A 27694-nucleotide genomic window follows, 5' to 3' on the forward strand; every position below is an offset into this window, starting at 1 on the left:
GAGCCCACCTTCCTACACACTGTGACTTGAATGCCCATGACTCTTCTGTCACTTTGGGTCACACCACCTCTACTGCCTGAAATGTCTGTCACCCAATCCAGCCCAGCCTACACTCTGTCTCACTCTTTGTCATGTCCTGTCCACACCCATGGTCCAGTTACAATGTCACTTTCTCCTGCCAGAATCAGCAAACTAAACTACAGGATATCTAATTCAACATGAATTTAAGTAAATAATAACCTATGTTTTTAGTATGAGTATGTTTTACATATCACACATCCCAGATACTGGAGCAGGCACGCTTATACTAGGAAATGATGTGTGTTTATCTGAATTCAACTTTAGCAGGATAGCCTGCCTATATTTTATCTGATAACCCTATTCTGTAGTAATTTTCTTTCTGCCCTTCCTCTTACCTGTTGCTCCTGTCAAGGCACATTCTACATACTTTTGTCACCAGCTACCTCCTGGGGAGTGTCACTGGCTGCCCCCACACCCCTGGTTTCCAGTCCCATCTCCATTACCATCACCTGCTGTGGCCTGGCAACGTGGCAGGGGATGAGTAGTTGTGTGTGACTAAATGTGTGTTTTCCCTTATTTCCCCAACTCTGTTTATTCTCAGGGATGACTTGGCAGCATTTGGTTTTAATTTCATTCAGGATGTCGTGTGGCTAAGGCTGAAGATGAGTTAACTATTGCATGGGATTACAGTAGTAACCCTGCTAACGTGTCTCAACAAGACACTCAGGATTCGACATGTCATCACCCAGTGGAAAAAAGCCAGAGACACTAGCTCAGCCTCTAGCTGAGACCTGAGTCCCTCCCTGCCGTTTGCAAGGGTGGACCATATCGTGGTGGTGGCAATGTCTCAGGTTCCCTCTTCTCGGGGATTCTGTTTTCAGGGTAAGTTGGTTGTAGCTCAAACAGAAGTCTGTGTAGGAGATACTCCTTTTGGTTTTGAGTCTTAGAAAGTGATGCGATTAAAGACACATGCCAGCATGCCCTGCAAGAGTGGATCCATTCTTTTAAAAGTGATCTTGAACCTGCTTCACTTGGTACTCACCCAGGATTCCTTGCTTAACACAGAAGGAAACTCTCCTCAGAATTCATGACTGCAAGCCACATGAACTTGAAGAGCCTGGTGCCCATGAAAGCAGCTCCTGTCAGAGGACACACACCTGTGAGAGACCCAGCTGCCAGGCAGCATGAGCCTGGGAAGACTGTCACTAGGGACGGTGAAAGTTCCCTTTTCTATTTTTAAGGATTTCCCAACTTTCAACACACTCACTCTTCTTGGTTGAATGAAATTTCCAAAGTTGGCCACTGGTTGTTTTGTTTTTCTTGGTGAGCCAGAAACCACAATGCCCAAATATACCAAATATAGAGGGTGTGTGTGTGTGTGTGTGTGTGTGTGTGTGGTCTGTTCCTCTCATTCAATCCAGGATGATCACATGTCCTCTCTAGTCTGTTCCCACCAAACTACAGTAAACTACAGCTATCCGCACAGTTCCAGCAATTCTGCTACATTACCATGGAGAATCAGGGACTGTCTAGGCTCTTGCTTGCCTCAGGGTCTTGCTTAGACCTTTTGCTGTTTCTGCTGAGATGCTTCTGATCGGTTGACACGACTTCTTATATTTAGTCCCAAGGTCACCTCTAAGTAGGCTCTCCTGTTATTTTTAATCACAGTATACTGCTTGCATTCTTGGTAATAGCCATCATACTGGCCACTACAACACTACAATATCGAATACCATGTCTTCCTCCAAACAATCTCTGTTCTCCAAGGCCAAGGACTTATTTATTTATTTAGCTATCTATCTATTTATTCCTTGCCACTTTTGGGTCTCCAGGGCTCTGAACAGTGCTTGGCACAATGTAGGCACACCATAAATATTCGTTGAATGAATACATGAAGAACAACTTTCTCCACACCTGTGTAGTGATTGGTTATGAGGACTTGCTGAGTATGGTCATTGACCAACCACAGCACTGTATGGCGGTGAAGGGCACAGCTCTCCATCAATATCTGATGCATGCCTGGCCCCGCCAGAATTCACTGGTACTTGAGGAATTAAACACGACGGCACAGAAAGCAATAAAAATGAGCTTTTATTTGTAAAAAGTTACAAAATGATATTGTACAAAAATAAAGTCTGTAGAGAACTTTGGTTGTATAACACAAACGACCAAGACAGATCAGGGAGATCAGAACTTCCAAAGAAGCGTGCTCCTTCCTGTGTCAGATGGTGTTGACAACATTAAAGAGAAAAAAAAAATCACAAACTTTACCCTTCTGTGGACTTGGTGGGGCAGCTTGCTCCCATTAGAACCTGCTTGCGGTGTGTAGACAATGCTGAGCAGGGGACTCCCCGAGAGCCGGTAGCTGGGTCTGGACCTGGGAACGTCAGCTACCCCATCTGCCAGGATTCTCTGGATTGAACAGGGGATCCTGAACTACTGCTGAATCGTGCCAGGCAGCTGAGGGCATCGCCATTTTGAGCAGGAGAGGGTGAGAAAGCGGCCCTTGCCTCCATTTCCTAGTCCTGCAGAGGGCGTGGAACCATACATAACTTGGGTCTTTAGGGCCATGGGAGTGGGGGGGGGGATGTCCAGCAACTTTTACCTTTTGGTTACTTTGAAGTTTTGACATGATTATTCGAGAAAGGCCAATTGGTCCTATGTTGGGGGATAGCAGCCACGAAGGAAGTGATAAATTAATTTCTGCATAGAAATTCCATTTATGAAATGTGTAACAAGCTCTAACATAGGACTCAAGGCATGACTTGTATGCCAGCTGCTAGATGGGTACACTGTAGGGACAGTTAGAGGTGCCATGCCCACCATCTACTTCCTCTCCCCTCTACCCCATGAAGATGGGACTCATATGTCCTGTGGCCAGTGAGATGCCACAATCTTTCCTGTCAGTCTTTCTTCTATAACCCATTGGACTAGAAGGGATCCCTAATGTTGAACCCAGGTGACAAACTGAGCCCCAGCCAGAGACAAGGCAGATGGCTTCTCCCGCCAAGATTCCCCATGTGCTCCTGCCTGTGTGTCCCCAAGGGAGGAGGTAGGCAGGCGGGCAAGAACGGAGGAGGCAGAGGTTAAACCAGGCAGGGATAAACCTTGGCTACCTGGCAGGTCCTTCGTGTCACCTTTGGGTGACAGTCAGTCCAGGACTACCAAGGGGAATTCTGTACATGTGGTTATGATGTCACACATGTGGGCGGGAAGTAGAGCTTGACACAAGAGACAGTGGAGCTCCGGGCCTCTCTGCTCAGTGGGCGGAGCAAGGATGAGATGGAGCCGGGTGGCATCAGCACTGGGACTGCCAGTGAGGGGGGCAGGGCTGAGATGCTCCTTTAACAGATAAAAAGCAGCAGGGGCCTGGGGTGTGGTGGCGGGTGGAGTCGCCTAGCACGGATGAGGCCCTGAATTCCATCCCTCGCTATGGAGCTATGGTGGTGGTGTCTGAGATTCCAACACCACAGGAAGTCAGAGGATCAGAAAGCCAAGCTCATCCTTGACCAGGCAGTAAGTTCAAGGTCAGCCTAGGCCACAGGAGACCCCGTCCACAAAAAGAGGGGGGGAAATCTGGGGCAGTGAGTGAAGGACTACTGTCTTATAAAGGTAAAGTAAGTGATTTTTGCCTAGCGAAAACCCTTTTAATACTTTGAAGAGCATGGACCCTTGTTCCCAATTAGTATTTCCTTTTGTCACTTTTTTTTTTTTTGTATTTTGTGAGCACATATACTTTGGCACCTTTGAAAAGAGACTTTAATAAATAAGGGAAGAAGAGAGAAATTCATTAGTGAATGGTAATAAATAACAATAACTTAAATCTCAATAAATATCTTCTCTATATCTCTGTATTTGAAACAGATGCATTGCATCGAGTAGCTTCTCTGGTCACTGGTGACCATGCATAAACAGAGCTGTGTATGTAACGTCAGTTCCTGTAAACCGACAGGCCCCGAGGTCTCCCTGGCTGGGGGCAGCCGGGGGCCTTCCCTACCAGCTCTCCTAGGAGAATGCTGCATAAACCACAACTTGCTTCCTGTTTCCGAGGACATCAAGGAAATGCCTTCTGTTTTGTTTTTAAGCCGGAGGACAGCCTTTTGGGTTCCTAGCCAACTTCTCCCTTACTCCATACACTGTGTTCAAAATCAACCACCAAGCATCCCTCCCCCCCCCACCCCAACGCTGGATGTAGTAAACCTCAGGCCTCAGTTTTCAAAGGGTATGATCTCTCTGTGCCTCTACTTCCGTCCCCCTTCCCCTCTCCTTTCCAGGGTGTGAATCCGTTGAGTGACAGGAAAATACAGCTTTCTTATTTTCATCAGTAAAACGTAGTGACAAGAGGTGACACCAGAATCATCACATTTCCCCCGGTGTCTTCAGACACGTGATAACGAACCACAGGAGATATGCTGGCTGGCTTGGTTCTTTGCATGCATCCGCGACTCGGACCGTGATCGGTGACCATGGACTGTATCAGAAACGCTGGCAACAGCTAAGCAGGGACACCAGCCCTGAGCTTCTGGTGACATCACCTGCCATCCTGGAGTGCTCAGACGGCTGTTCTCACTCCTATCCAGTTTTCTGTAGCTGGGCCTTCTTCTACCAGGCTCCCACGATGGATGCCTTCATCCGTCGCTTCCTCCTCTCCCTCTTCTTCCGCCTCCGCCTCCGCCTCCGCCTCCTTGGTCCTCATCTTCCGTTCTGGGCAAACATTTCCTGGGAACCTTGGTCCCTTTCTGCGCACTTGTAGCAGGAATGCAATACACAGCAGTCTCTGGAGCCGGAGTCAGATGCAGCCACACCGTTTAGCGGAATGCTTTCTTAGAATATGGTAAACCAGGTTATCGTCTAAAAACGACAAGTCGTCGTCGAACGCGACCGGTCGGCAACAGGCCTGGCCTACTTTGTCACTCACTAGTCTTCTACTTCGAGATAAGTTTTTTATTATTTTGTCATACATTGTCTCGGCCGCGTCACAGGAGCCGCTGCAGTACCGGAAGATCAGTTCCTCCTTGGTTTCGTAGCCTAAACCTAAGTCAGTGACATTTAAGTGTATTGCAGTTAAGACACACCCCCGATTTTTGCCCCTCTGGCCTCTGCGACCCTTCCCTCTGGAACTCTCTGGGCTGGCAGCTGCGGCCTGCCGATTCCTCTCCCTTCGAGGCAGGGCTGCCACTTGCTTATCTGGTGACCTCTTCAGTCTTTTAATGGTGGCTTGAATAAAATCCATGACATCATCAAACTGGTCAGGATAATCTCCAGGCATATTGGCTGTTTGACAAAACAGAAAATGTCCGGTGAGACAACAGTGATCATTTCAGGCAGTCTTCTCAGTCAAAGCGTCACTCGAACTAGCTAGAATTGTACCCACAGCAAAATGATCGTCCACCTATGCAAAGCGTTCACAGTGCCCCCACCCCCCCATCCCCAGAAGCAAAGGCTAATATGCACCCTCTAACACTTTGCAAACTGTCTGTGTCAAAAGAGAAGAGTCATGTAGTGAGGCCACCGTTCCTTGCAGGAAGCAAGTCTTTAAGGGTTAGTCGTTCAGGTGAGTGATGTCTGCCAGGCAGCTGTGACCAGGGTGACATCTAAGGTCCTGTTTTATAGCCTTGAATATAGCTCTCACTCACTGAAACACTCTCAAATGCTCCCTGAAATGCAGCTTCTGGGCCTGGAACCCAGACACCTTGGTGCTCTGGTTTGGGGAGGAATGAAGGAAGGCACTTGGCATTTTATGAAGCTGCTGCAGAATTCCGGTGGATGTGGGTATCAGAGAACACTGAGGAACTAGGTGTCAGAGGCTGAGGAAATGTGGCATCTTCTGGCTTTGCTACTTTGCAGTACGTTTACCTTGACTCTACCTGACTGAGTAGGACCAGATTCAAAGAGAACAAACAAAGATCCCTAAAATTCAGCTCCATTTTTAAACCCATCCCCACAAACCTAGAGAAATAGAAAGGCGGATTATATTTATATTTCACTGACAAAAAAAAAATGGCAAATGGCGTGTCTCTAACAGCAACAACAACCAGAATGATTTCAACATAAAGGAAAGGCTGTTGGGGAGAGAGGCAGCCTTGGGTCCAGAGGGGAAGCCAATCTCTGCTGCAGCTGCCACAGCGCTCCCACTGTGTGGTTACAAACGGGCTAGAGCTCCAGGGAGACCCCACGGAGGGAAGATGAGAGCACACCAGGATTCTCGAGACCTCTGGGGAAGACATGGATTTACAATCATCTGAGATTCTGAGTATTTCAGCATTTTGCTTTGGATGACTAGGGGGCAAATAGCCATTGGAATGATTTAATACACACCAAGAAGAGGGAAAACCTAACCCCCACCCCCTTTAAATCAGATATTAAGCTTTTTTGGTCATCTCGTCCCATTTCAGACTTTGGGTTATATGTGGCTTAGAAAACTATACTTCAATAGAGCTGTTGGAGTCAGTGAGTTTTGTATTCTGACAAGCTCAGGAAGGTTACACTGTGTCTATTCTACCTCAAATTACTCTATCATAAATATAACTTATCTAATTGTTAAAACTCGGCAAGAATCCTGTTGTGTAAAATGAAATCTAGTTAATGTGATTTGACCGTGTGTGTGTGTGTGTGTGTGTGTGTGTGTGTGTGTGTATGTGTGAGGTGCTAGGTAAGTGCCTAGCTCAGCTAGTAGATTTTACACACACACACACATACACACACACAAAGTATGATACATGATAAAGAAAAGACTGGAAATTGGAGTCAAGAGTTTGTTGTTTGTTATGTGAAAATTAGCATTGGTTTGCTTGAGTGCTTTAAGTGACAAACTGCTTCAGTACTGACTTAAGGCCCTTTATCTCTTGCCTAAAACAACTAACTCTGTCTCTGACCTGTGTCCCTTATCCACCTCCACCTCTCTTTTTGGGGTGTGTGAATATAAGTGTACATCTTTGTGTACACATGTGTGCAAGCATGGGTGTGTATGCGGAGTCCTGAAGTCAACATAACCTGGCCTCTGCTGTGCCCAGCCTCGGTGATCTCTGACCGTATCTACTTCTCTTCAGTCTCCCTTCCCGACGTGTTACTGGCATTTTGGGGTGGGTCATTCCTTGCTCTAGGGAGCTGTCTTGTACACAAGACGTCAAACTGGGTCCCTTGCCTCTATCCAGGCCATGCCAGGAGTACTACCTGTGATGGCTAACCTGGGCTGTCACCTGGACACACTTGGGGAAAAGGGATCTCAACTAGAAAAATTGCCTCCATCAGACTGGCCTGTGGGCATATCTGTGGAGCCTTTCCTTCCCTATCCTTGTCTTTCCTTCCCTCCCTCCCTCCCTCCCTCCCTCCCTCCCTCCCTCCCTCCCTCCCTCCCTCCCTCCCTCCCTCCCTCCCTCCCTTTGTTAATTGATGTGGGAAGGTCCATCCTGTGAGCAGAGCAATCCCTAGACAGGTGGGCCTGAGCTACATAAGAAGTTGAAGATGAGCCTGAAAGCCAGCCACTCAGTAGAGTTCCGGCATGGTCTCCGCTTCGGTTTCTGCCTCCTGTTTCTGCTTTGCCTTCCCTCAGTGATGGACTACAACCCACAAGATGAAGTCCTCCTAGGGTGCTTTCGCTCATGGCATTTATCCCAGCAACAGAAGAGCAAACTGTAACACCACTCTCTGTCCCACTAACAACATAATGAAAATGTCCCTAGACTTAGCCTAATGTCCTCAGGGGCTAAATCACCCCATTAAGAAATACGGCTTAAACACAGGTCTCGGTGGGGCTGCCTCTGCCTGGACTACTGCTCTTTACAGTACCGTATACCTCTCTTACATCTCCTTTAAGTACACACTTGATCATGACTGACTGGGTCACTTCCTGACCTCCGTTGAAAATGCAACTCCTCTCAAGTCTCTAACCCCTCCGCCTTGTTCTCCCACCCTGTGTAATTCCCTACATGCTAACGCGGTCTAACTTGGTCTGGTTTGTTCTCTGTGGTCTCGAAGAGAATGGCAACACAAAGATGCAGACACTGTGTGTGTTCCTGTTGTTGTCTGAGGCAGGCTCTTGCCTCGCAGTCTAGGTTGGCCCACATTTGCTTTGTGACCATTTTTGACCTCAGACTTGAGATCCACGGAGGCAAGAACTGATTGATCACAAACACGTGCTTGGGATAGAATTCTGAATCAGCAATCAGGTCACTTGTAGAGGGGAAAAGAAAATTAACTTTTTAAGATGATACTATGGGTTCTATTGAAAACTCCATCTTCATAAAATGAAAGGATCTAAAATAAGCCAAATCTCAGGGGGTGGGGGTCGGGGGAACTGGGGAAGCCCTGAGCAGTACTGGTACTTCAGACCTGAGGGAAGAAAAATTGTTTCCCCTCCCTCCTACTCCCTAGCTTCGTTCAATGGCCTCTCAGGCATGCCTTCCTTAAGGGAAGGACCGGACACATTTCCAGGGCTGGACCAGAAGAGTGTGCCTGGTTCCCATCTCCCCAGAAACGCTTTCTCAGGGCACTTCCTTTAGAGAGTTTTCTTAAAAAGACAACAGGTCCTTAAATGATTCTGCTTTAGTATGGAAAACTACTTATTTTAAAAGTGATCTGAGTGTGCTTTTTGTTATTTCTTTCACAAATAGTGAAACTACTGAGGAGAAAGTAAGTGAAAGTATGTCTGTGTTTAATTACAAAAACTATATTTTTTCTTATATTTGTAAAAAAATGCTTGTATAGAAACCCAAACTTTTAAAATAAAAAGTGATTAATTAAAATACAATGGTGCTTTTAATTTTTTAAAAAGGGTTTTGTTTAACAAAGGACTCACACCATGAGGTCTCTGACTATTTAAAATTTCCTAAGTGATCATTAACTTAGGAACCTGGGAGGATGGAAGTTAAGACTGATTACTAATCAGCTGAAGATTAATCAAAAAATGAGGACAAAATTCAAAAATTCAACAGACGATAACAACAAAACGTGGGAGTTACAAAAAGTCAAGTTCTCTGGTTTCAGAAACTCACGAACTTACATGTGACACAATTTCATATTACCGGAGTCCCGTGATGATCTGAACCAATACTCCAGGGACATAATCTGGCTCTAACACCTTCAACCTTCTTAAGAAAAATGCCTCCATTTCCAGACCTTGTGGTCACACAGCTTTGTCATAGGCTGTGTTCAGCAGATGCAACATGGGATGCTGAGTTAGGTTGGCATCTGGGACAAATACTGAATAAAAATTATTAATAGTTCCAAATCTATCATGGGACAAATATTGTAATATTTGGGACACGGTTATACATCACTATGAGAGAGTGTAGTGCTTTTCTCGTATTTTAAATTCCTTTTGGTCCTTCCACAGAACCAGGCTGAAAAGCTTATTGTTCATCATGAAGCCATACTGTAAGAACTTGCTTCAAACCCATACATGTACGGGTTGATGAGAATGAACTCCAATGTAACCTATGTATGGACTTGGGCGATTGTAGCAAATACCATTCAAGTGAGAAGTGTGGATATTGAGAGTAGAGGATGCGTGGAGGCAGAGGGTCTGTGGGAAATCTCTGAAACCTCCTTTCAGTTTTGCGGTTATCTTACTTAAAAGTACAAACAAACAACAACAACAACAAAAAGTGAGCCAGGCATGGTGGCACATGCTTTTAATCCCAGCACCCTGGAAGCAGAGGCAGGTGGATTTCTGTAAGATTGAGGTCAGTCAGCCCGGTGGTTTACATAGTGAGTTTCAGGCCAGCCCGAGATACACAGTGAAACCCCGTCTCTAAACAACAACAACAACAACAACAACAACAACCAGCTTTTCTGTCCCAGGGACACACTGCTTCAATGCGCTGACTGTGGATTGAAGTCAGGTGGAATGTCATTTAAACACCAAGTCCAGCCTTTACCTGACTTTACTGAGCTGGAGGGTAATTTTTTTTTATATTCTTAAAAACATGAACATACAGATATTGATATGAAAAGCTTTACATATGTAAATTGTGGGCTTAAGAAATAATAATAATCAAAAATGAGGATAAAACATCCTATTTTTCAAACCACGAGACTATTCAATTCCTAATTTCAGGCCTTTTGGTGCCACTGAGTTTCACTTGAAGGGACAGTGTCACTTTATCATGCTTAGTGTTTAGGGGATATGAGTAGCCAAACGATTCTGTAGAAGGGTGCTTCTAACAAACCTCGCCAGCCTGTTCTTAAGAATTCTACAGAAACTTCTAGCCTTGTCCAGGCAAGTAACATCCTATGTGGAATTCAGAGGTCCACAGTTGCTTTAACCTTCTTGGACTTCACTGAGCTGAGGGGAGAGGAAGCAGGTTGGGGTTTAGATTATCTCCTACACTATGACCTAATGGCACAGCATGCTCTCACCCTACGAAAAGTTACAGAACGTGAGCTCTACAAACATTCCTACCAAAGTTAAAGTTACCATAAAATACCTGCGAACCACAAAAGAAGACCACACATTTAACAACCCAAAGGCAAAATAAAATAAGAGCGATGCAAATAAATAAAACAGCGAAAGCAGGTAGGTCAAACTCTTGCTCATTTCCCAGATGTGCTTTGGGAACAATGTCTGACTGAAAGCTAGCGATCTGAGATATCAGAATTCTCAGTTGCTTGAAGTCATCCTTCAGAGTGTAACCAAATATTTTGGCATTGTTCTGTTTCAAATATTTTAACTCTGATGTGTCCTTTGTATAAACAGTGTTAGTTAAACAAATGGAACCTGTACCAGGGCATAAGTCTGGGAACAAACTGTTCACTGCAAAGGCTGTATCTCCCTTGATTTGGGGGGGGGGGAATGGTAATGTCACCTTAATAACTAAGCACTGGGATGGTCACTATTTTGTAAAGCCAACTGAATTTTTAGAGGACCAATGGTGAGGGCTCTGAGCATTCCTTTGAACAGCTAAGCTAAAAAAAATTTACAAAATTCAAAGTGTTATCTTGGCTAAGATGGCTAAAATGTCAAATTTTTCTTAAAAGCTCTAGGTCGGCCATATGTTAATGCCAAGGCCACTTGTGTTGGTAGTCACGTGTCCTCTTCATGCTGGCCAGACCAACATCTCAGCCAGCCACTAGCCTATCTCCTGCTTGTGTCCAAGAGGGAGGTAACCCAAGGTTGTTTATAAAGCATGAGGATGTGAGTCCCTCCCACCTTGGGAAGTGGACTCAGAGGATGGTGGAGGGTTTCCGCAGCTATGAATGTTTCAGAAAGGGAGAGGGGCTGACCCTAGCACCATAGTGTCCGTATGGAAGTAGAGATTTTCCAGGCTAACCTGAGTCCTGCCAAGTCTCTATGGAATGCACAGGTGCTGATTGTGTGGGAGGGAGGGCCTGACTCTCCACAGCCCTGTCTGTGAAGCCTCTAGCATGAGCTCTGGAACAGCAAAGACAAAAATGCTGAGCTCCCAGAGGGAGCCATGGCCTAGCTGGCCATACAGTTAATAAATATGCTAGAAATCGGTGCCTGGAGGGTCTTGCCTGGGCAGTGCCCACTTCTGAGATGGTGCTAGGCTTAAAGGTGAGGTGCTATGAAATGCCGCACTGGGGCTCCTGAGACGCTGGGTGGTTAGTTGTGGCATGCAAAGCCTGCCTGGAGAGGCTAGCCATAGGCTGGGGACATGAAAATCCCCTGGGGAAGGGGTTTTCAATCTGAAGTTCCTACATCGCCATGTAGCCTAAGTGTCCGAGACATAGAAATTGTCTCTTGTAGATATGCATAAGCATATACTTATGCGTGTCTACACACAAACACACACGAATGCTTGTTTCTATGAAGACATTAGCCCAGGATCAGTATAATTTCTCAAGAATGACTAATGTCGTTTCGTAGAAATCACTTATTTGTACCTTTCAGAAAGGTGCAAGCACAATCTTCTTTCACTCACTTTGAAAAGTTATTACAAGTATGTGGCTGTTATTACATTTAAAAGTCTCCATATGATAATCCTTTCTTAAGTGAGGTCTTGAATAATCGCTTCCTTGAAGCACTGCACAGAGTATCAAGGTGGAGTGGTTGCTTAGTCTCACCGAGTGAGAAGGTCGGACCTGACAATACCACTGCCAGCCTGCATGGAACCGAACATCTCCGCACATCCCCTTACAGACTGGGAAGGCTCGGGGCAGCCACGTCTGCTCATGACCGTGTGCTTAGTGAGTAGAAATTTGGCTGGTTGGGTTTCAAAGATCAGCGTGGGTCGTGTCCTGCATGCTGCCTTTTGGTTTCTAAGTAAAAATTCTACTGCTCTGTAGCCCTTTTAAGCCTGGGAAATTAACGCAGAAACAAGGGCAAGATATGAAGACACCAGCTATGGGACAGTTCAGTATGAACTCAAGTACAAGTAGACCTCAAAGGTAGGCTACCATGGACCACAGAACCAAGAGTCTCCGAGAAGGGAAAAGCCATGCCTTTTGGGGGCACCTCTCTCCCGTCTTGTTCTTGTATATCACTCTGAAGCAGGTCTGCCAATTTCCCAGTCACAACCGGAACACCAGCAGCCAGCAGTGGGGGCAGATTCAGACAGAGAGGCCCCATCTCCGGAAGCTTCTCATACTTAGGCTGGCACCCGTGACCAAGCTCGTGCTGCAGAGTTGGAGAAGACGGAGCCTGAGATTCCAGGCCTGGGTCAGTCCCTGACCAGCATGTGACCTTGGACTAGTGGCTTAGCCATTCTGAGGTCAACTTGCTGTCCTTTGGGGCTCCCTCGCTCTGAAGCCCAGAGATGTGGTCAATCTAAGCTTTGGCCTGAAAGTGCTAGCAGATACTGACTTCCAGATACCTATGTGGGGGGCAGCATCCAGCTCAGTTACCACTGTTAGCCTCCACCCCTCTACACTGTGAAGTCCCACAGGAGGTATTCTGGGATCTAGAAGGCCTCTTCACTTTACCTTCTAGCTCAGCTGAACCTGCCTGTGAAATTTAAAATAATCATCGCCAATCTTCTTAAACCAACTTGTGTCCCATTCCTTACTGAAAAGAGCCAGAAAGACATATAGAAAGGACCCTGTATTTATACCAGTCAATGCCCTGGTTCCAGGCATTTTCAAACCTCAGTTTCTACCTGTAGAGGTAGAATTGGCCCCATGGGCCTCTGAGAGAATGTACTGTAACAACCTATTCTACTCAGCCAGCCCCTGCCACTCAAAAGTCAGGTACAACTTTCTTAAAGATCACAACTTTCCCCATTGGTTTTTGCTGTATCAAATCTGTTGCGTCGTTTCCAGCTCCCTGTCTCAATGCTACAGTCACTCACGGCAACTGCCACAAAATGGATGGGGGCTGGGGCTGCTCCATAGCTTGTCCTAGACCTGGAAGGTCAACCGCCCGCCTGTCAGGGACCTCGGAAATGTGTGGCAAGAGTGTAGAAAAATGTTCAGTGCCCTGAAGAGTTCTGCATAGCTTTATCACTGTGCACTGTTTAAAAGTCATCATTTTGTCTCGTACCTGAACTGAAAACAAACAAACAACAACAACAACAACAAAAACAAAAACAAACCAAACCAGATACCACTAAGGTCCAAATGCGGGTATATCTTCCTTTATCCAAGGACCATCTTGTTCTCTTATTTTGGGTCCAGAACGTAGCGGATAAGAGGCTACACTTGGTGGAATTAGAAAGGGCCCAGGAGCATCTATTTTTCTGAGGCAATTCACAAGGCCATTCTGACCCTTTCCAGAGTGACTGTGCTCTTTTCTCATGACCAACAGTGACACTGGTTTATTTAAAGACAGTGTTTTGTTGCTGTTCTTGTAAAGCATCCCTGGATTCCCTCAAGGCAGAAGAAAAAGACCAATCAGAACGTATAGCACTTCAGAATATAGAAAAAGAGCACAGAGTCTCTTTTAAAAGCCACTTGGCCAACCTATATGCCATTTTATTTAGTATCTGCATCTACTTTGATTAACGTGAATAACATACTTATTGTTATACATATTTTGAACTGTTAGCCTACAACTCAACTAAGAAAACTTAATAATAATAACTACACATGAGTACAAATAATAAAAAAACCCACTTGGGGAACACTATATTAATTTCATTATTCATATTCCAGTTGCTCTGATTTCCATGTACGTGGTCCACACTTTTATTATAGCTGTGATAATGATTTTCCAGCAATATAGTATGGTTCCCTATTGGGGAATGACCATTCTCCTGCTTTTAAGTCAGGAAAATACCCACCAGGATGCCCATTTGTTAGCTAATCCATGAACACCTGGTGAGATCTAAAAGCACTCTACAGCTAGTAATAAATACCCCACGCTAATGAGCACACACCAGGAGCTCTGTAAAAAGAGAGAGAGAGAGAGAAAAAAAAAAGAAAAGACTTAAGAGAGGAGGGTGAGAAATTACCCAGTAAAATTAATTGTGCAAACAAAGCCACTAGGGAAAACAATCCTTTGTGGTGTTATCAGCAGCAGCAGGTGGCACTGGGGACTGAGGGGGGGGGGGGCTTCAGAGGGACCTGGTGAAAAGTCTCTACTTTCTCCTTTCTAGAAGGTACTGTTCTGGTCCCAAGGAGCCACAGGACCCTAGAGCACATCCTGAGCCCCTGGATCTTCCTTGGGAAAAGGCGAGAAGTGAATAAAAGTAACTTCCAGGACCTTAGGGAACAAGAGGGATTAAGAGAAGATGGCAGAGAAGAAAAGAAGGTGGAAAAAAATGTTCTTAATCATCTGAACTTCTTTGGTGGATCCCTATAGTTCAGTGGTGCTCAACCTGACCCCTTTGGAGGCCAAATGACACTTTCATATGGGGTCACCTAAGACCATCCTGCCTATCAGATATTCACATTACAATTCACAACAGTAGCAAAATTACAGTTATGAAATAGTAACAGAAATAATTTTATGGTTGGGGGTCACCACAACATGAGGAACTGTATAAAAGGTTGCAGCATTAGGGAAGTTGAGAACCCACTGCTCTAGGCAGATATGAGAAAGGAGTTTCTATCCTGTTAATATGTTCACAGAAACCTCTAAGAGTTCAAAAAGGCTTCAGAGAACTAGGCACAAGCATCATTTGGAGACAACTATATTTGCAAAACCTCAATGCTGGATTCCTTCCTCTCCCTCCCCCCCTTCTTCATGCCACCTGATGAGTCACATGTGAGTGTCCTGGGGTCGCAGGTTGTAGTCTTACGGTTTGGGGACAAATGTGACTATGAGCTCAGGCTGCCCTGACTGGTTATGTGGTATCCCTAGGAGCTCTTCTCTCCAAGACGTCCTAAGACAGGAACAGCCAACTCTACCTTTAGGTCAAGATTAACGCAAGCAGAGGTTTGAGCTTGGAGCGAATGGAAAGAATGGTTCTCTGAAGCCAACTCGTTGCGTCTGTGATCACTCTTCATTGATATTTATATCAGAGGCAGGGGAACAAACACCACTGTGCATCTTCAGACAAAGCACAGAGGATCCAGGAATGGATCTCATCATAGTTTAGACTCTAGAGCATATTCTACAGAGGACAGACCTCTGTCCAGGCCCTGGCTCAGTGATTTGTGGACAGAGGGAATCATCAGTCCCAGGGGTATGCACTGCCTTTCTGTGTTCCTAGAAATGCCTGACAATGAACCTTCTGAGCAACAACAGACTCAGCAGATGGCCACAAATGGGATTTTTCCTGTCTTCATCGGGAGGCACATGTCCTCTGGGAACATTATGAGAAAGCTTTCTGCTGCACCCGTGGGTAGCTTCATGGGGTTTTGTCTATTCCTCAATTTTTACATCTACTGTGTCTCTCAGGCCTGTGATGGCCCTGCTGGTGACCACCCTGGCCCTGCCCCCCCTTTTTTTAGCCCTTTTGGTTCCTTACTGTGTAAGATGTACCTCGCACCCATTTTTCTGATTTCATTTGAGGATCTGTCTCCTGCACTATTCAAGAACAATTCAGCCACGACCAACTTAGGATCATGTGATGTGAGGTGCTTCTGGTTTAAGATTACGGCACCGAGGAACAGAGTCTCAAAGCCACCTACTTGAATCTAATCCTATAGAAATAATTAGATAAGTTCAAACTGAGGGGTGGCCAGGGAAAGGATAGGTAAAGGAGCCTTTCCCCAAATGCCAGCGTCATTGGTTGCAGGGAGGGATTAAAGACAAACCAAGGAACCAGGCAATCAAATGTATCATGTGATTCTGGGCTTAAAAAGAAATACAGAGGACATTATCACCAGGACTGGCGAAGCTGCAATATCTGATGGATAAATGCCTTAGACTGATGTCAAATGTCCTGTCTTTGAAGCTGAATTTTGCTCGTGCAAGACACTGTGCTATTCTTAGAAGACATATGCTAACGTACTTAATGTTGTGGCTTTCCTAGTGCATTCTTACATGGCTTGAAGGGAAAAACAAATGAGGGAAATTTCTCCTAAGACAGACAAAACTTACTGAGAGGTGGATGGGTGATCACCATTCTATAGATGCTACAGAGGGAGGGGGCTGTATGAACAAGCCAAGATGCTGACGCAGGTGCCTCCATTTTTCTTCCTGGCAAGGCACTGCTGGCCAGGCAGGGGTTTTATTTCCTAGTCTATTTATTTAGTCCTCTTATAATTCAGATCCAGAAGTGACATTTTCCTTGTGGGGTACATACCAGCTTGTATATTCGAGTTCTGAAGTCAGATCTCTTCTGATCAAAAAGCTAGTTTATCTGGCTTCGTTAGTCTGAGAGTTTTACAGGGATTAAAAGGAAATTGGCAGGCCCAAGTTTTTTTTGTTTTTTTTTTCCCCAAAAATATCTTATTATAAATATATTTTCCAAATGGTCAACCAATGACATAAAACTACTTAAACTCATGAGAGAAAAATGTAGATGTCTACCTCAAAGTGCACAAGACATAATTTTCAATATCAATGACCTTCCTGCCTGAGCCTACTGAGTATAGCAGTTGGAGTTAAGGCCTGGACCATGGGGGCCCCCATAAAACCATGGACTGTTAAAGCCATGGCTTTCCAGCTCCGCTGTTTTGTGAAAGCCTCACAAATGTGGTCTTTGACTACGCCAAGCTAGCCACACTAGTAGTCCTGTTTCAGTGGTGACCTACACTTTGCTTCTGAGAGTCAACTCCTGTCCCCCCCGGGGAGCTTTTGTGGTCATGTCTTGCCTCCATCCACCTGAAGATTTCCTGTCACCTGGAAGCGTGGGAGTGATCTAAGAGCAAATGTGTTTCCCAGAAGGTCTCCTGGAAGTTTGTGCCAGTTTTGTGGGAATCCTTGCAGAATCCATGTATTTCTGTCCAATGTGTTCTGATGTGGGTTTTGAGGTAATCATTAATAATGTCGCCTTAGACCTCCTCTGGCCAGAAAAAGTCAGAAAAGGGACCAAGAGGAAATGTAATGATCTCTCATCATCAATTGCTTCATTGTGGTTTTCCAGGAATCTATGTTTTAGGGTTAGTTGATAGATTTCCAGCTACATGTTTGTATTATTTTTAATATACTAACCCAGGATCACAGTATATGATGAGAAAAAAAAAAAAAAAAAGACTGACTTTGGGACTAGAAGCCTGCCTGAAGTTTGAAATGTGCCTTCCCTATTTGACTTGTAACCCGGAACAGCTCTCTAGATAGATCTTACTCCTTCACCTATAAAATGGAGATAACCTTGTTCAGTGGAGCTCAAACTAATTTGATTTTAGGATATTAAGTTTTTTGCTCCAAGCCAGGTTACTCATGTGGATAGTCAAAGGGTGCCGGGACACTAACTTTAGTAGGGAGTTTGTATTTACATGCCCTTGAGGGTGAGTGGGTTGATTTGATCGTGCTCGTGACTTGAAGTTTTTTAAAAATAAGAACACAAAACTACCAGTGAAAAATTTGCCTATGTTGAAAGCCCCACTCATGAGGAGTGGACTAATATTTGCCACACATCCACTTCGTAGTAGAGGCCGCCTGCTATCACCTGCCTCCCATAGAAAATTGGGCAAACTCATTTTCCTAGATAGAGATAGAGCACTCCATAATCCCCTTGGGAGACAGCTCCCAGTTCCCACCACTCCAGTACCTCTTCCATAATCACCTGGGGAGACATCTCCCAGTTCCCACCACTCCAGTACCTCTTCCATAATCACTTGGGGAGACATCTCCCAGTTCCCACCACTCCAGTACCTCTTCCATAATCACCTGGGGAGACAGCTCCCAGTTCCCACCACTCCAGTACCTCTTTCACAATCACCTGGGGAGACATCTCCCAGTTCCCACCCTCCAGTACCTCTTCCACAATCACCTGGGGAGACATCTCCCAGTTCCCACCCTCCAGTACCTCTTCCATAATCACCTGGGGAGACATCTCCCAGTTCCTACCCTCCAGTACCTCTTCCAGCACATGCCCACTGCTCTGTCTCCCTTGTATGTTCAACTACACCTCTTCTATAGCATGGCTACAAATTCCTCATGCTTCTCTCTAGTCTGTAATATTCCTCTCCTTTTCCTTCCAAATTACCTACATTTCAAACACCTCTTAAATCCCTGTTTCTGGACTTTTTGCTCTTCTGCTCTCTAAATCCGAGTGAGTACAATGCTAGAAATTCTTTTTTATTTTTCTTTTTGGTTTTTTTTTTCAAGACAGAGATTCTCTGTGTAACAGTCCTGGCTGTCCTGGAACTAGCTCTGTAGACCAGACTGGCCTCAAACTCACAGAGATCCACCTGCCTCTGCCTCCCGAGTACTGGGATTAAAGGCGTGCGCCATGTCAGCTGGACTCATTGCTAGGGATTCTTGGCAGCATGACTTTAGCCAGAGGGTAGATGTATCTATCCGTCTTGTGGATGACCTGTCCACTCACCTTCCCACCTGCCTACCTGTCTACTTCTAATTTACAACCAGATTTATTTTTGCCTATCAGATGCTGCCCATACCTGGCATTTGAGGCGTATTTAATGTGAAATGGCTTCTGATGGAGCTCAAACGATTAATTATACTGTAAGTATTTTCATTAAGTGAAGCCTACATGTACTGGGTTAAAAAAAAAAAAGTCACACATACAGTAGCAAAGGGAAATACCAGAAACTCTCCACTTTTGTGCCAGTGAACATGGGCACTTCTGAGCATAATGCTTAGGTGGATGGCCAGTGCCATGTCCTACGGCTGGTCAATTATCAGTGAGCCTTGAAAGCATTTCTCTGAACAGCATTATTAGGGCCTGAGGAAGAAGATGCTAGTCTCAGATCTCAAATAAGAGGTCAGTGTACCCTAAAAGAGTCTTCCTCACAGATTTTAATTTCAAGAACCCCTTTCCAAGTGCCAGATCCCCTTTCCTGCGGATGTAGTGACGTGCCCTTCCTATTGGTTCCTCTATACAGGCCGGAGCAATGAGTGGGCAGTACTTACTTACTGAGAGCTCCGCATCTCAAAATATTGGATCTGGAAGTTTAACACCATCTGCTGTACAGTGCTGGCCTGACTCCATTCAAGTCTTAAATGTTAAATTCAATGTCTATCCTAATGGTTTCTCTACATACAGGTAGCCTCCAGTTCATACTGTCTTGTCTCTTACACCAGGTATTATGGGATATGGTACCCAGGGCAGGGACCCATACTTAGTAACCTTGTGAGTTACAATTCAGTTTCACCATGGTTAACATGGGGAAGTTTTATGGGTTATTGTCTGAGAACTTGATAGCTTGGTCTAAAAGAATATTTCCATGGAAAATTACATGTCCTGCGACCAAACTGGAGGACTGTTATCCTGTTGTAGTATAGAAAATTAGGAATTACCTGACAGTATGATTAAAAAATTAAAACAATCAGTTTTAGTTATTGGTTGAAGACCATCCAACCCCTGTAGGGGTTCTCCCTTCCATACAAAATATAGTTTCGTGGTTTGGGCAAACACTGGCCCTGGCATCCCCAGACCTGTCTGCTGCCACCGTGGATATCTGACACTTTAGACTTCGCCTTTTCAGCTCTCAGGACCATCAAGTTTTCCTTTTAGCCTCAGAATGCTGCAGCACCTGTGTATACCACACCACAGACCCTCCCCTATACTGTCTCTAATTTTCCTTTGTAGAAGACGATGGCAGGAGGAGAAACACATGAACAAGGGGGGGAGGGGGGCTAGAGACAAAGTCTTGGATACCTCCTCGGGGAAGGCAAACTGCAAGCAACTTTAAAATGGTCACGGCCCGTTTATTTCATAGCCGGCCTCGAGACAAGCAAGTCAGTTATTCATTCTATTTGTTTAGCTTATCCCATGTAGGAATAGAATTTGGGGTGCTTAATTTGCACTGGACCCAGTGGAACAGATGCAGTCTCAAGAGTGAACGTGTGAAGTGGATGGACCCAGTCCCGGTGCCCCGATGTAGAAGTGGCACAGCGACCCGTTAAGGTGACGGAAGCTCTTTTGATTAATCACTAAATCCCAAGCACCCGAAGGAAACCATAGGGGCCAAAATTTATAGCACTTTTTATTTTCCAATGAAATGAAATGACTTAATGTTTTTCTACACCAGACTTATCCAGTTGCTCCGTGTACAGTGCAGGATATAAATGTCAGCACTGTGGCAGGGGTGTGCTGACACTCGGTGAATATTTCAGGTCTGCACACTGTCATTATTTTGCCTTCCCTGCCCTGACAGCTTGCTACCGAATTGAACATACCTGGAAAGAAGTCAGTTGGCTTAGAACACAGCTCAGTTTCTCTTGGGGTAATTTCTCTGTCTAGGCTCTACTGGGTCTTTCCATAGACAAAGCAGAATTGGTTGTATTCTGCTGTCCCGAACAAAATCAGTAGTCAGAAATCTTGTCCGCAGATGATTAAGTATCATTTGAGAAAGGGGAAGCAATTCCTTCGCCTATCACCGTGGGCTCCATGCAGCCAATGGAATTCAACACTATTCCCCTTGTGTAGTGGCTGATTAACCCACAGAAGCTGTAGGTTTTCCTAGGGTGTTTTCAACCTATGGCGGCACAACTTTGAATGGACACTGGTTCCACCTAGAAAACATCTAAAAAGTCCACACACCCACGCTACACCTCAAACCAATTACATCATAATCTGGCATGAAGTCCAGTATCAGTGGACATCAGCATTCCTAGAGGACATCAGTCTCTTTGTATGAGTCTCTTCTCAAAGGATGATAGGAGCATGGACACCAAGGAGCAGACCTGGTCACTGCTGGCATGTGGGAGAAGAAAGGCTTCCCTTTTTGTGGACAGTTGTAAACTATTCATTGAGTTCTAAAGCCATTAACTTGTAAGAAATAACGGAATGTTCAACTTAGCAAGCCCAGGTAGGCAGTTTACCTATATAGCAATTAAACCTCCAAGAATTAATCAGCTTGTAATCAGTCATTGTTCTCTCCTCTGACATTTGAATTAAAGAACTATTATTATCCGCCACTGTCCCTCTGGCCCACTCTATAGGAATGGATGGATGAAGCCAATAGCGAAGATCTACTGGAGAAATGTTTGTACCATCACCCTAAACTTGTGATGGATGTGAAACTCTTTAAAGATGAGTCTACTCAGTTAATTGATGGAAAGTCTCGGGACTTCAAGGGGTCAACTATGTTCCCTTTTTAACCCTAAATCACTCTAGAAATCCTTACAAAATTTTGCTTTTGTGGAACTTGTGCACATCACATTTCATGCTTGTTTCCTAGTCCAAGACTAGTTTGATTTCAGTCCTGGGGCTGACTTGGGCAGTACCATTCAAGTGCAAAACGTCAGTCTCAATAATTTTAAGGGGGGTGGGGATTGGTTGGGGGGGGATGAGTATTTGAGGATACATCTACTTTTCTGTTGCTACCTTTGTTGCCTAGGTATTTTCCCACCCATATCTGTCACTTGTTATGTATCTACCTCACTTTACCCAGATGGACTTCTGAGGAACTGAGGGTAGATTGTACCAAACCATCACTGTAAGAGCTTGCTTCTAGAACATGTTACAGCTTTTGAGTAGTGAACCGCAGACTTGTTTTTAAAGTAAGAGTATTCTGTTTTTTGTTGTTGTTTTTTTTTTCTTTGAGTTAGCATTCTGGGGTGTGTTCTGAACGCTTCTCCTTTTCAGCTTAACTTGCACTAGCCACCCTCAAGTCTTTCTAACCACAGCACTCTTCAGAACAGAATTGACACTAGGCAGATGCTGCTAGCCCTGGAGATGGAGGCTCCTCTGTGCTTTCTCTCGGGCTGGATTTCCACAAAACCCCTTGCAAGCGCAGATGGGGGAGAAAGTGCAAGAGGTTTGGGAGGTAAGCACAGTAAAATAGCTTTCAAGAAAGACCCCTGGGCGTGTTCTTAGAGGGGCAGGGGAGAAAAGGGGCGGGCAATGTTGTGTGTGTGCTCTGGTGGTGTTTGGTTGTGAGGGTGGTGGTAGTGGGATATTTGTTGATGGGAATGATAAAGGGACACTATTTATATCCTCTGCACTAGACAAAGGATCCCGTGTCACTCACAAGCAAGGCACCTGGGGACCCTTGGGCTGCCGCAGGCAAAGGAGTACCCTTAAGGGCCTCAGAGCCCTTCCCACGTAGCCCGAGGTCGGGGGAGGCTCACAGCCTTCCAGGCTGGCCCCCCGGGTGGCTGCGTGCGTGCGGTGGGGGTGCCCTGGGGTCCGCCGATGATGGCCCAGGGGGGAGGGAACGGTTCTTACAGTCACTGGTCAGCGCAGCGAAGGGCGCGCGGCGGTGGCCAAGGGAGCGGTCTTCGGTGGGCGCCTCGGGAAGCCTCTTACCGGCGGGCAGCGGGAAGGCGGACGCGGTGTGGAGCAACACCAGGCAGACAGCCACGACATCCCATAACTTCATCTTAGAATCCCGTCCAGCGGCGGCACCTGCGCGGGCGGGCGGCGGGGAAGAGAACCGCACCATGCAAGTTAGGCTCCGACGCCTAGGACCCTAGGACCGGGACGCTGGCTGCAATGCCGCCTCCCTGCCGCTCCCCAGCCTTGTTCCCAAGAACCCCGCACTCGCCCAGGTCTCCGGCTCAAAGCTCCTTCATCCGGGTGCACCCCAGGTGCAGCCCACATTCCTGACACGGCCTCTGCTGACCTCTTCCCAGCCCTCCAGTTCCCAGGTCCCAGATTTTGGACGTAAATTTACACTGCAACCACTAACCGGCTGCTTCTACTGGCGCACGACACCCCATATTCCCTCGGGGGCGTACAGGGTAGCCCCTATCCGGCTGCCTTTGCCAGGCCCTGGACAGAAACCTTCCTTCCCCACCTAGCAGCTTCCATAGTTGGGCCCTGGGAGCCAGCTTTCCACCCAAGCAAGCAACAAGGACTAAAATCAAGCTGACCCCTCTGTCTCAAGCTGGGCCTTCCTTCCCACTAGGTAGGATGCAGGCTTGGTGGGAACACTCACTCTGCCGGCCGCCCACCCTTCCAACATCCCAGCTAAGTAAGAATTTTGTCACCCAGAGCAAGTTAATGTGGAATTGCAGGCTTTGGCCTGCATGAAAGTGTCTGGGTTAAGTTACCAAACTTTGGAAGCATCGACTTGGCTTAAAACGCTAGTTCCACTTCTCAAGAACATTAACATTAACATGAAAAAGTTCAGTAAAGGCCCAATAAATGTTTGACCGTTGTTAGTAGGCAGGGATTGCACATATCTCGAATTTTTAAAATCTTCCGTGGTATACCCGAATATGCTCTTGATTTTATTTTTGCAGCTTTGTGAAATTTTGGCTCTAATCCCCTCCCTCGCAGCAGAGATGCTGGCATTTTGCACCTCCTGAACACTGTAGGAGGCCTCGGGCACCAGAAGGAGTGAGGGCCACGTCTTTCCAGAGAGTCCTTTGGATTCTTAGGCCTCACATCCCTAAAAAGGAGGGTCATACAGTCTGGGGTGAGCGAGGCAAAAAAGCTTTGTGAACTTGGCGAGAAGTCCTATCCAAGAGATGGGAAGACTGAATCACCTAGGGGTATGGTGTTAATCTCGCTTTTAGGAGCCCCAGAGTCGGGAGACCACTGCCTGGAGAGCATTCTCAAATCGGAAAACCCATGCATTTAATAAAACAGCCTTGGCATTTTCCATGGGGGAGGGCAAAACAGTTTCCAGGTAAGCACCAAACAAACCAACAAACCAAAAGATCCTCTCCGCACCTTTCCTATTAGTCTTCAGGCACTTGCCCTCCCTCCTTTCCGGGGTACATCCCTCCCGCCCCTCACAATCTCCACCCAGAATTCCAATCTAGGCCCCTTGATAAGGCCACCAGGAAAGCGTTTAATTCGGCCACCACCTCCCACCGCTGCGGAGACGAATTCATTTTCCATCCCTTGGGCGTCTGTTGTCTCCGCAGCTGTTGAACTCGGAGATTGGGAAGCGACGGAACCACACAGCGCCGAGGTTCCGGCTGCGCGGGCTGGCTTGTACACCCCAGAGGAGGGAAAAAGACGCCTCTGGGTCCCTCCCGGCGCGCAGGCCCAGGAAAACTCCTAGGCAGTGCAGAGGCGCTTGCTTCGCGAGCTGGGAGCGGGGGAAGGCGAGGCCTCCCGCCTCCTCCGGGGTGCCAGCTCTGCCAGCTCCCGGGTGCGTGCGAAATGGCTGGCGATCCCGAGCAGCAGGGAGGCGCGGGGTTAAGGCGCCGTCCCAGATCGCAGTGCCGGGCAGCAGGAAGCTGCGGAGGCACCAGATTTCCCTTCCGCATTAAGAGGGTTTTCCCCCTTTTCCCAGTTTGGCTCACGGAGGGCTTTTGAAATTGGATGTGGAGAGACTCGATCAGAAGTGTGGCGACGTTGGCAAAGGAGGGAAACACTGGAACGTTCCCCCTCCGCCTCGCCAGAGGAGGCTCTCCATCTCATCCTAGGCCGGGAGCCTTGGGCACCCCGAAAGCGTTCCCTCCCATCCCAAGACTGAGCCGCGGCGCTCTTTGCTGAGAGCTGGGAGGCCGGTTTCTCTCCAAGCCGCCCTTTAGTTGGTGACACTTGCTCTCCCCATTCCATCGGGTCAAAAGATGGGGTGTGCGTCTCCTAGGAGGTTCTTCCCATGAATACATCTGGGCCCCTCCTCGAGGCATCCATCTCTGCTTATCCCAAAGCATCAGCTGGACCTGTCCCCGCCACGCCTGGCCTTTGCGGCACGTGAGAATAGCTTAAGGCACCGGCTCTTGCGGGAGACCAAGCTTTTCACTCTGCCGTTGGCTCTGCCAAGTGACCCCTCGTTTTCTCTCGGGCTTGGAAAGCTGGTTCCCCTCTGCATCTGGGACCAACTCATCCCAGCAAAGCAAAGGATTGTGCGGTGCACGTGGGCACCGGGTAGGTCCCAGGACTCAGGGTTAAAGGATGCGCAGAAAGCCGCTGTAGTGACTGCCAAACCGCTGCTCACCGATTCTGAGTTCCCGGCACCAGGGGGCACCAGAAACCGCTCGGGCCCTGTAGCGCTTGTGCGGCGGGTAGGCTGAATTATCATTTTAAAATATAAAACCCTAGAAGAACCACTGCGTCTGCCATCTATCCCCAAACTAGCCCAGGGACCTGTGGTTGTCCTTATGCGAATCCTCACTTTTCAGGTTTCTACTCTTCTGTTCCTTTTCCCCATTCCCCCTCTCCGCATTTCACCTGAGGTGGTTTCTTGGCAACCTGCTTTTCAGACACCCTGATCCTCTGTCACCCAGACAGCTTCGCAGTGGGCGATTGCTCCCGCCGCCAGCCAGTGTACCCTCACCTTTTTGGAGCTGACAGGCTGGGAAGTTTGTTTGGGATTTGCTTTCAAGACCCGGTGGTGTGGGAGGAGAGGGCACTCTGAACTCGGGTGTTTCCTCTAGGGTCCGGACAGACATTACTAAAAGCTCTGTTGCTTTTATCTTCTGTGCTCAGTGTCCTTGACTAAGGACGTATTCTCTTATCACTCCCCCATAACTGACCAGCCCAGGATGGAGAAAGGGGGGGGGATTGGGGATGCTTTGGAGAAAGGGGGAAACATATGGGATGCTTCTGGAAGGCAAACCAGAGGGGTCCGTTTGTTAGAGGACCCAAGGTTGAGTTCTAGGCCCCGGAGCAACTCCAATCTCTTGCAACAGTGAGCTAGAGTCGCCGCGGGCATCTTGGACACTAGACACTTGTCACTTGTTTAAAAGACACCTCCCCCAACAAAGCGCCGAGAGAAACCGAGTGGGCATGGTCAGGGCAAGAAGGAAACAGCGAATCCCTCTTTTGAAGGCTTGGTGGGAGGAGGTGCCCGCTTATGGGGGTTAGTTGCATTTCCCTAAACAAACACAAATTCAAAATACGGGGGGAGAGAGTGAGTCTAGTGCTCTCTAATACAGTCCCTGAAGGGACTGGCAGAGCCGCGCTTATCCGGGTCAAACAGCACAAACTTGGCGAACTCTGGCGATGGACAACCTCCCCAGGGCGCGCTCATCCGCCCTGAAGGCAGGTTCTGCCACAGGAGAGGCTCCCGGCGGGGAAACCCTGATTCGTGGGTTTCTTTTCCCTGGGTGGGGCTGGAAACCAACTCATTGAGGAGTCTACGCTTCGAAGTGGTACAAAGTAGTGTGCGTGTGTTGGGGGGGGGCGCGGCGTGGGGGTGTCTTGGGGAAGAGACACATAGTTGCCAGGGAGAAGAGGCAATTAAAACAATCACCTCGAAGGCCTAACGGAGACCTGGAGGGATCCCAAGAGTCTTTCCAGACGGAACCCCGGGGAGCCGAGGCGTTGCAAGGAGCCCTTCTCCTAATCTCGATCCCAGAAGGGCATTAACAAAGTGCTAGCAAAAGGCCCGGAGAAGGGTAGGCATGTAGCTTTGCAAGATTTCGCCAGAGGAGGTGAGCCCTCTATTTTTAGGTTCACAGCACCTTTGCAGCCCTCCTTCCCCGGGCTTAGCTTTCTTCCAGAACAGACCAAAACAAGCTCAACAGTAAGTTACACTCCCGAGCTATGATAACGCTGCAGTTGCACTCTGGAAAAGACACTGGCGGCAGTGGGTTAGTAGATGGCCAAGTCTCGCCAGTCCTAAGATAGCCGGGACCGCACAGAGCAGCGCCCTACCGGGTGAGGCAGGGGAATTGCCCCCCCGCCCCCCGACTTTTCAGGTTTCCAGGGCACCAGGAGCTCCACATACACACACATATATATATTTTCCCACGTGGAAAAGGCAACCTACCCTGGGCAAGGCTAGCGTCCCTCCGGTTCAGCTTGTCTCTTGAGCTCCCGCTAGCCTTCCTACTTTACACTTGGTAGTCTGCTTGGGGTTCAACCGCGCCCTTCTGCCCTCAGACGACACCGCCGCCACCCCGCTCGGTCCCCTCCAGCACACTTCCCCCTCTTACCTCGGATCCGGTCTCCGTAGACCCCCAGTTGGACATTAACTCCAAGTGGCCCGAATCCCAGCCAGGAGACCCATCCGGACCGCGGGCAGGAGCGCGGGGCCCCGCCCAGGAGCTCGGGAGCAAGAGCACGCAATCCAGGGGTCGCGCCGGACAGCGAGGACACGCAGGAGGCGGCGGCCACCGTGCCAGCCGCCGCCGCCACCGCCGCGAGGAGAGCGAAGGCTGCCGACACCTCCCACACCGGCTTCCTGGACCCCGAGAAGACCAAGTCTGAGCAGCCGCCCCTACTTTGGCTGAGGGGTGACACGGCTGCGCGCGCGCGGCGCTCTGGGCTGGAGCTGCACCGGGGCCGGGGCGCTGCGGGTGGCTCCGAGGCGGTCGCCTCACTCTGCACCTCCTCGGGGCGCGGTGGCTGAGAGTATGAGGCGGGCCTGTCTGATGATGCCGAGGTCTTGCCTGGGGATCCGAACG

General features: G+C 47.6%; 1 protein-coding gene across 1 annotated transcript; it reads right to left on the reverse strand.

The window, feature by feature from the left end:
- Window positions 1-3763: 3763 nt before the first annotated feature.
- Window positions 3764-27694, reverse strand: Gdnf (glial cell derived neurotrophic factor). The gene is made up of 3 exons (XM_006977139.4): window positions 27224-27694; window positions 22608-22787; window positions 3764-5295 (listed from the first exon to the last, which is right to left on the reverse strand). Exons 2-3 carry the CDS (start codon window positions 22759-22761, stop codon window positions 4811-4813), a joined length of 639 nt encoding a protein of 212 aa, XP_006977201.1. The 5' UTR covers window positions 22762-22787; window positions 27224-27694; the 3' UTR covers window positions 3764-4810.

Source organism: Peromyscus maniculatus, chromosome 15 (genome assembly GCF_049852395.1).
Source record: "Peromyscus maniculatus bairdii isolate BWxNUB_F1_BW_parent chromosome 15, HU_Pman_BW_mat_3.1, whole genome shotgun sequence".
NCBI classification, from domain to species: domain Eukaryota; kingdom Metazoa; phylum Chordata; class Mammalia; order Rodentia; family Cricetidae; genus Peromyscus; species Peromyscus maniculatus.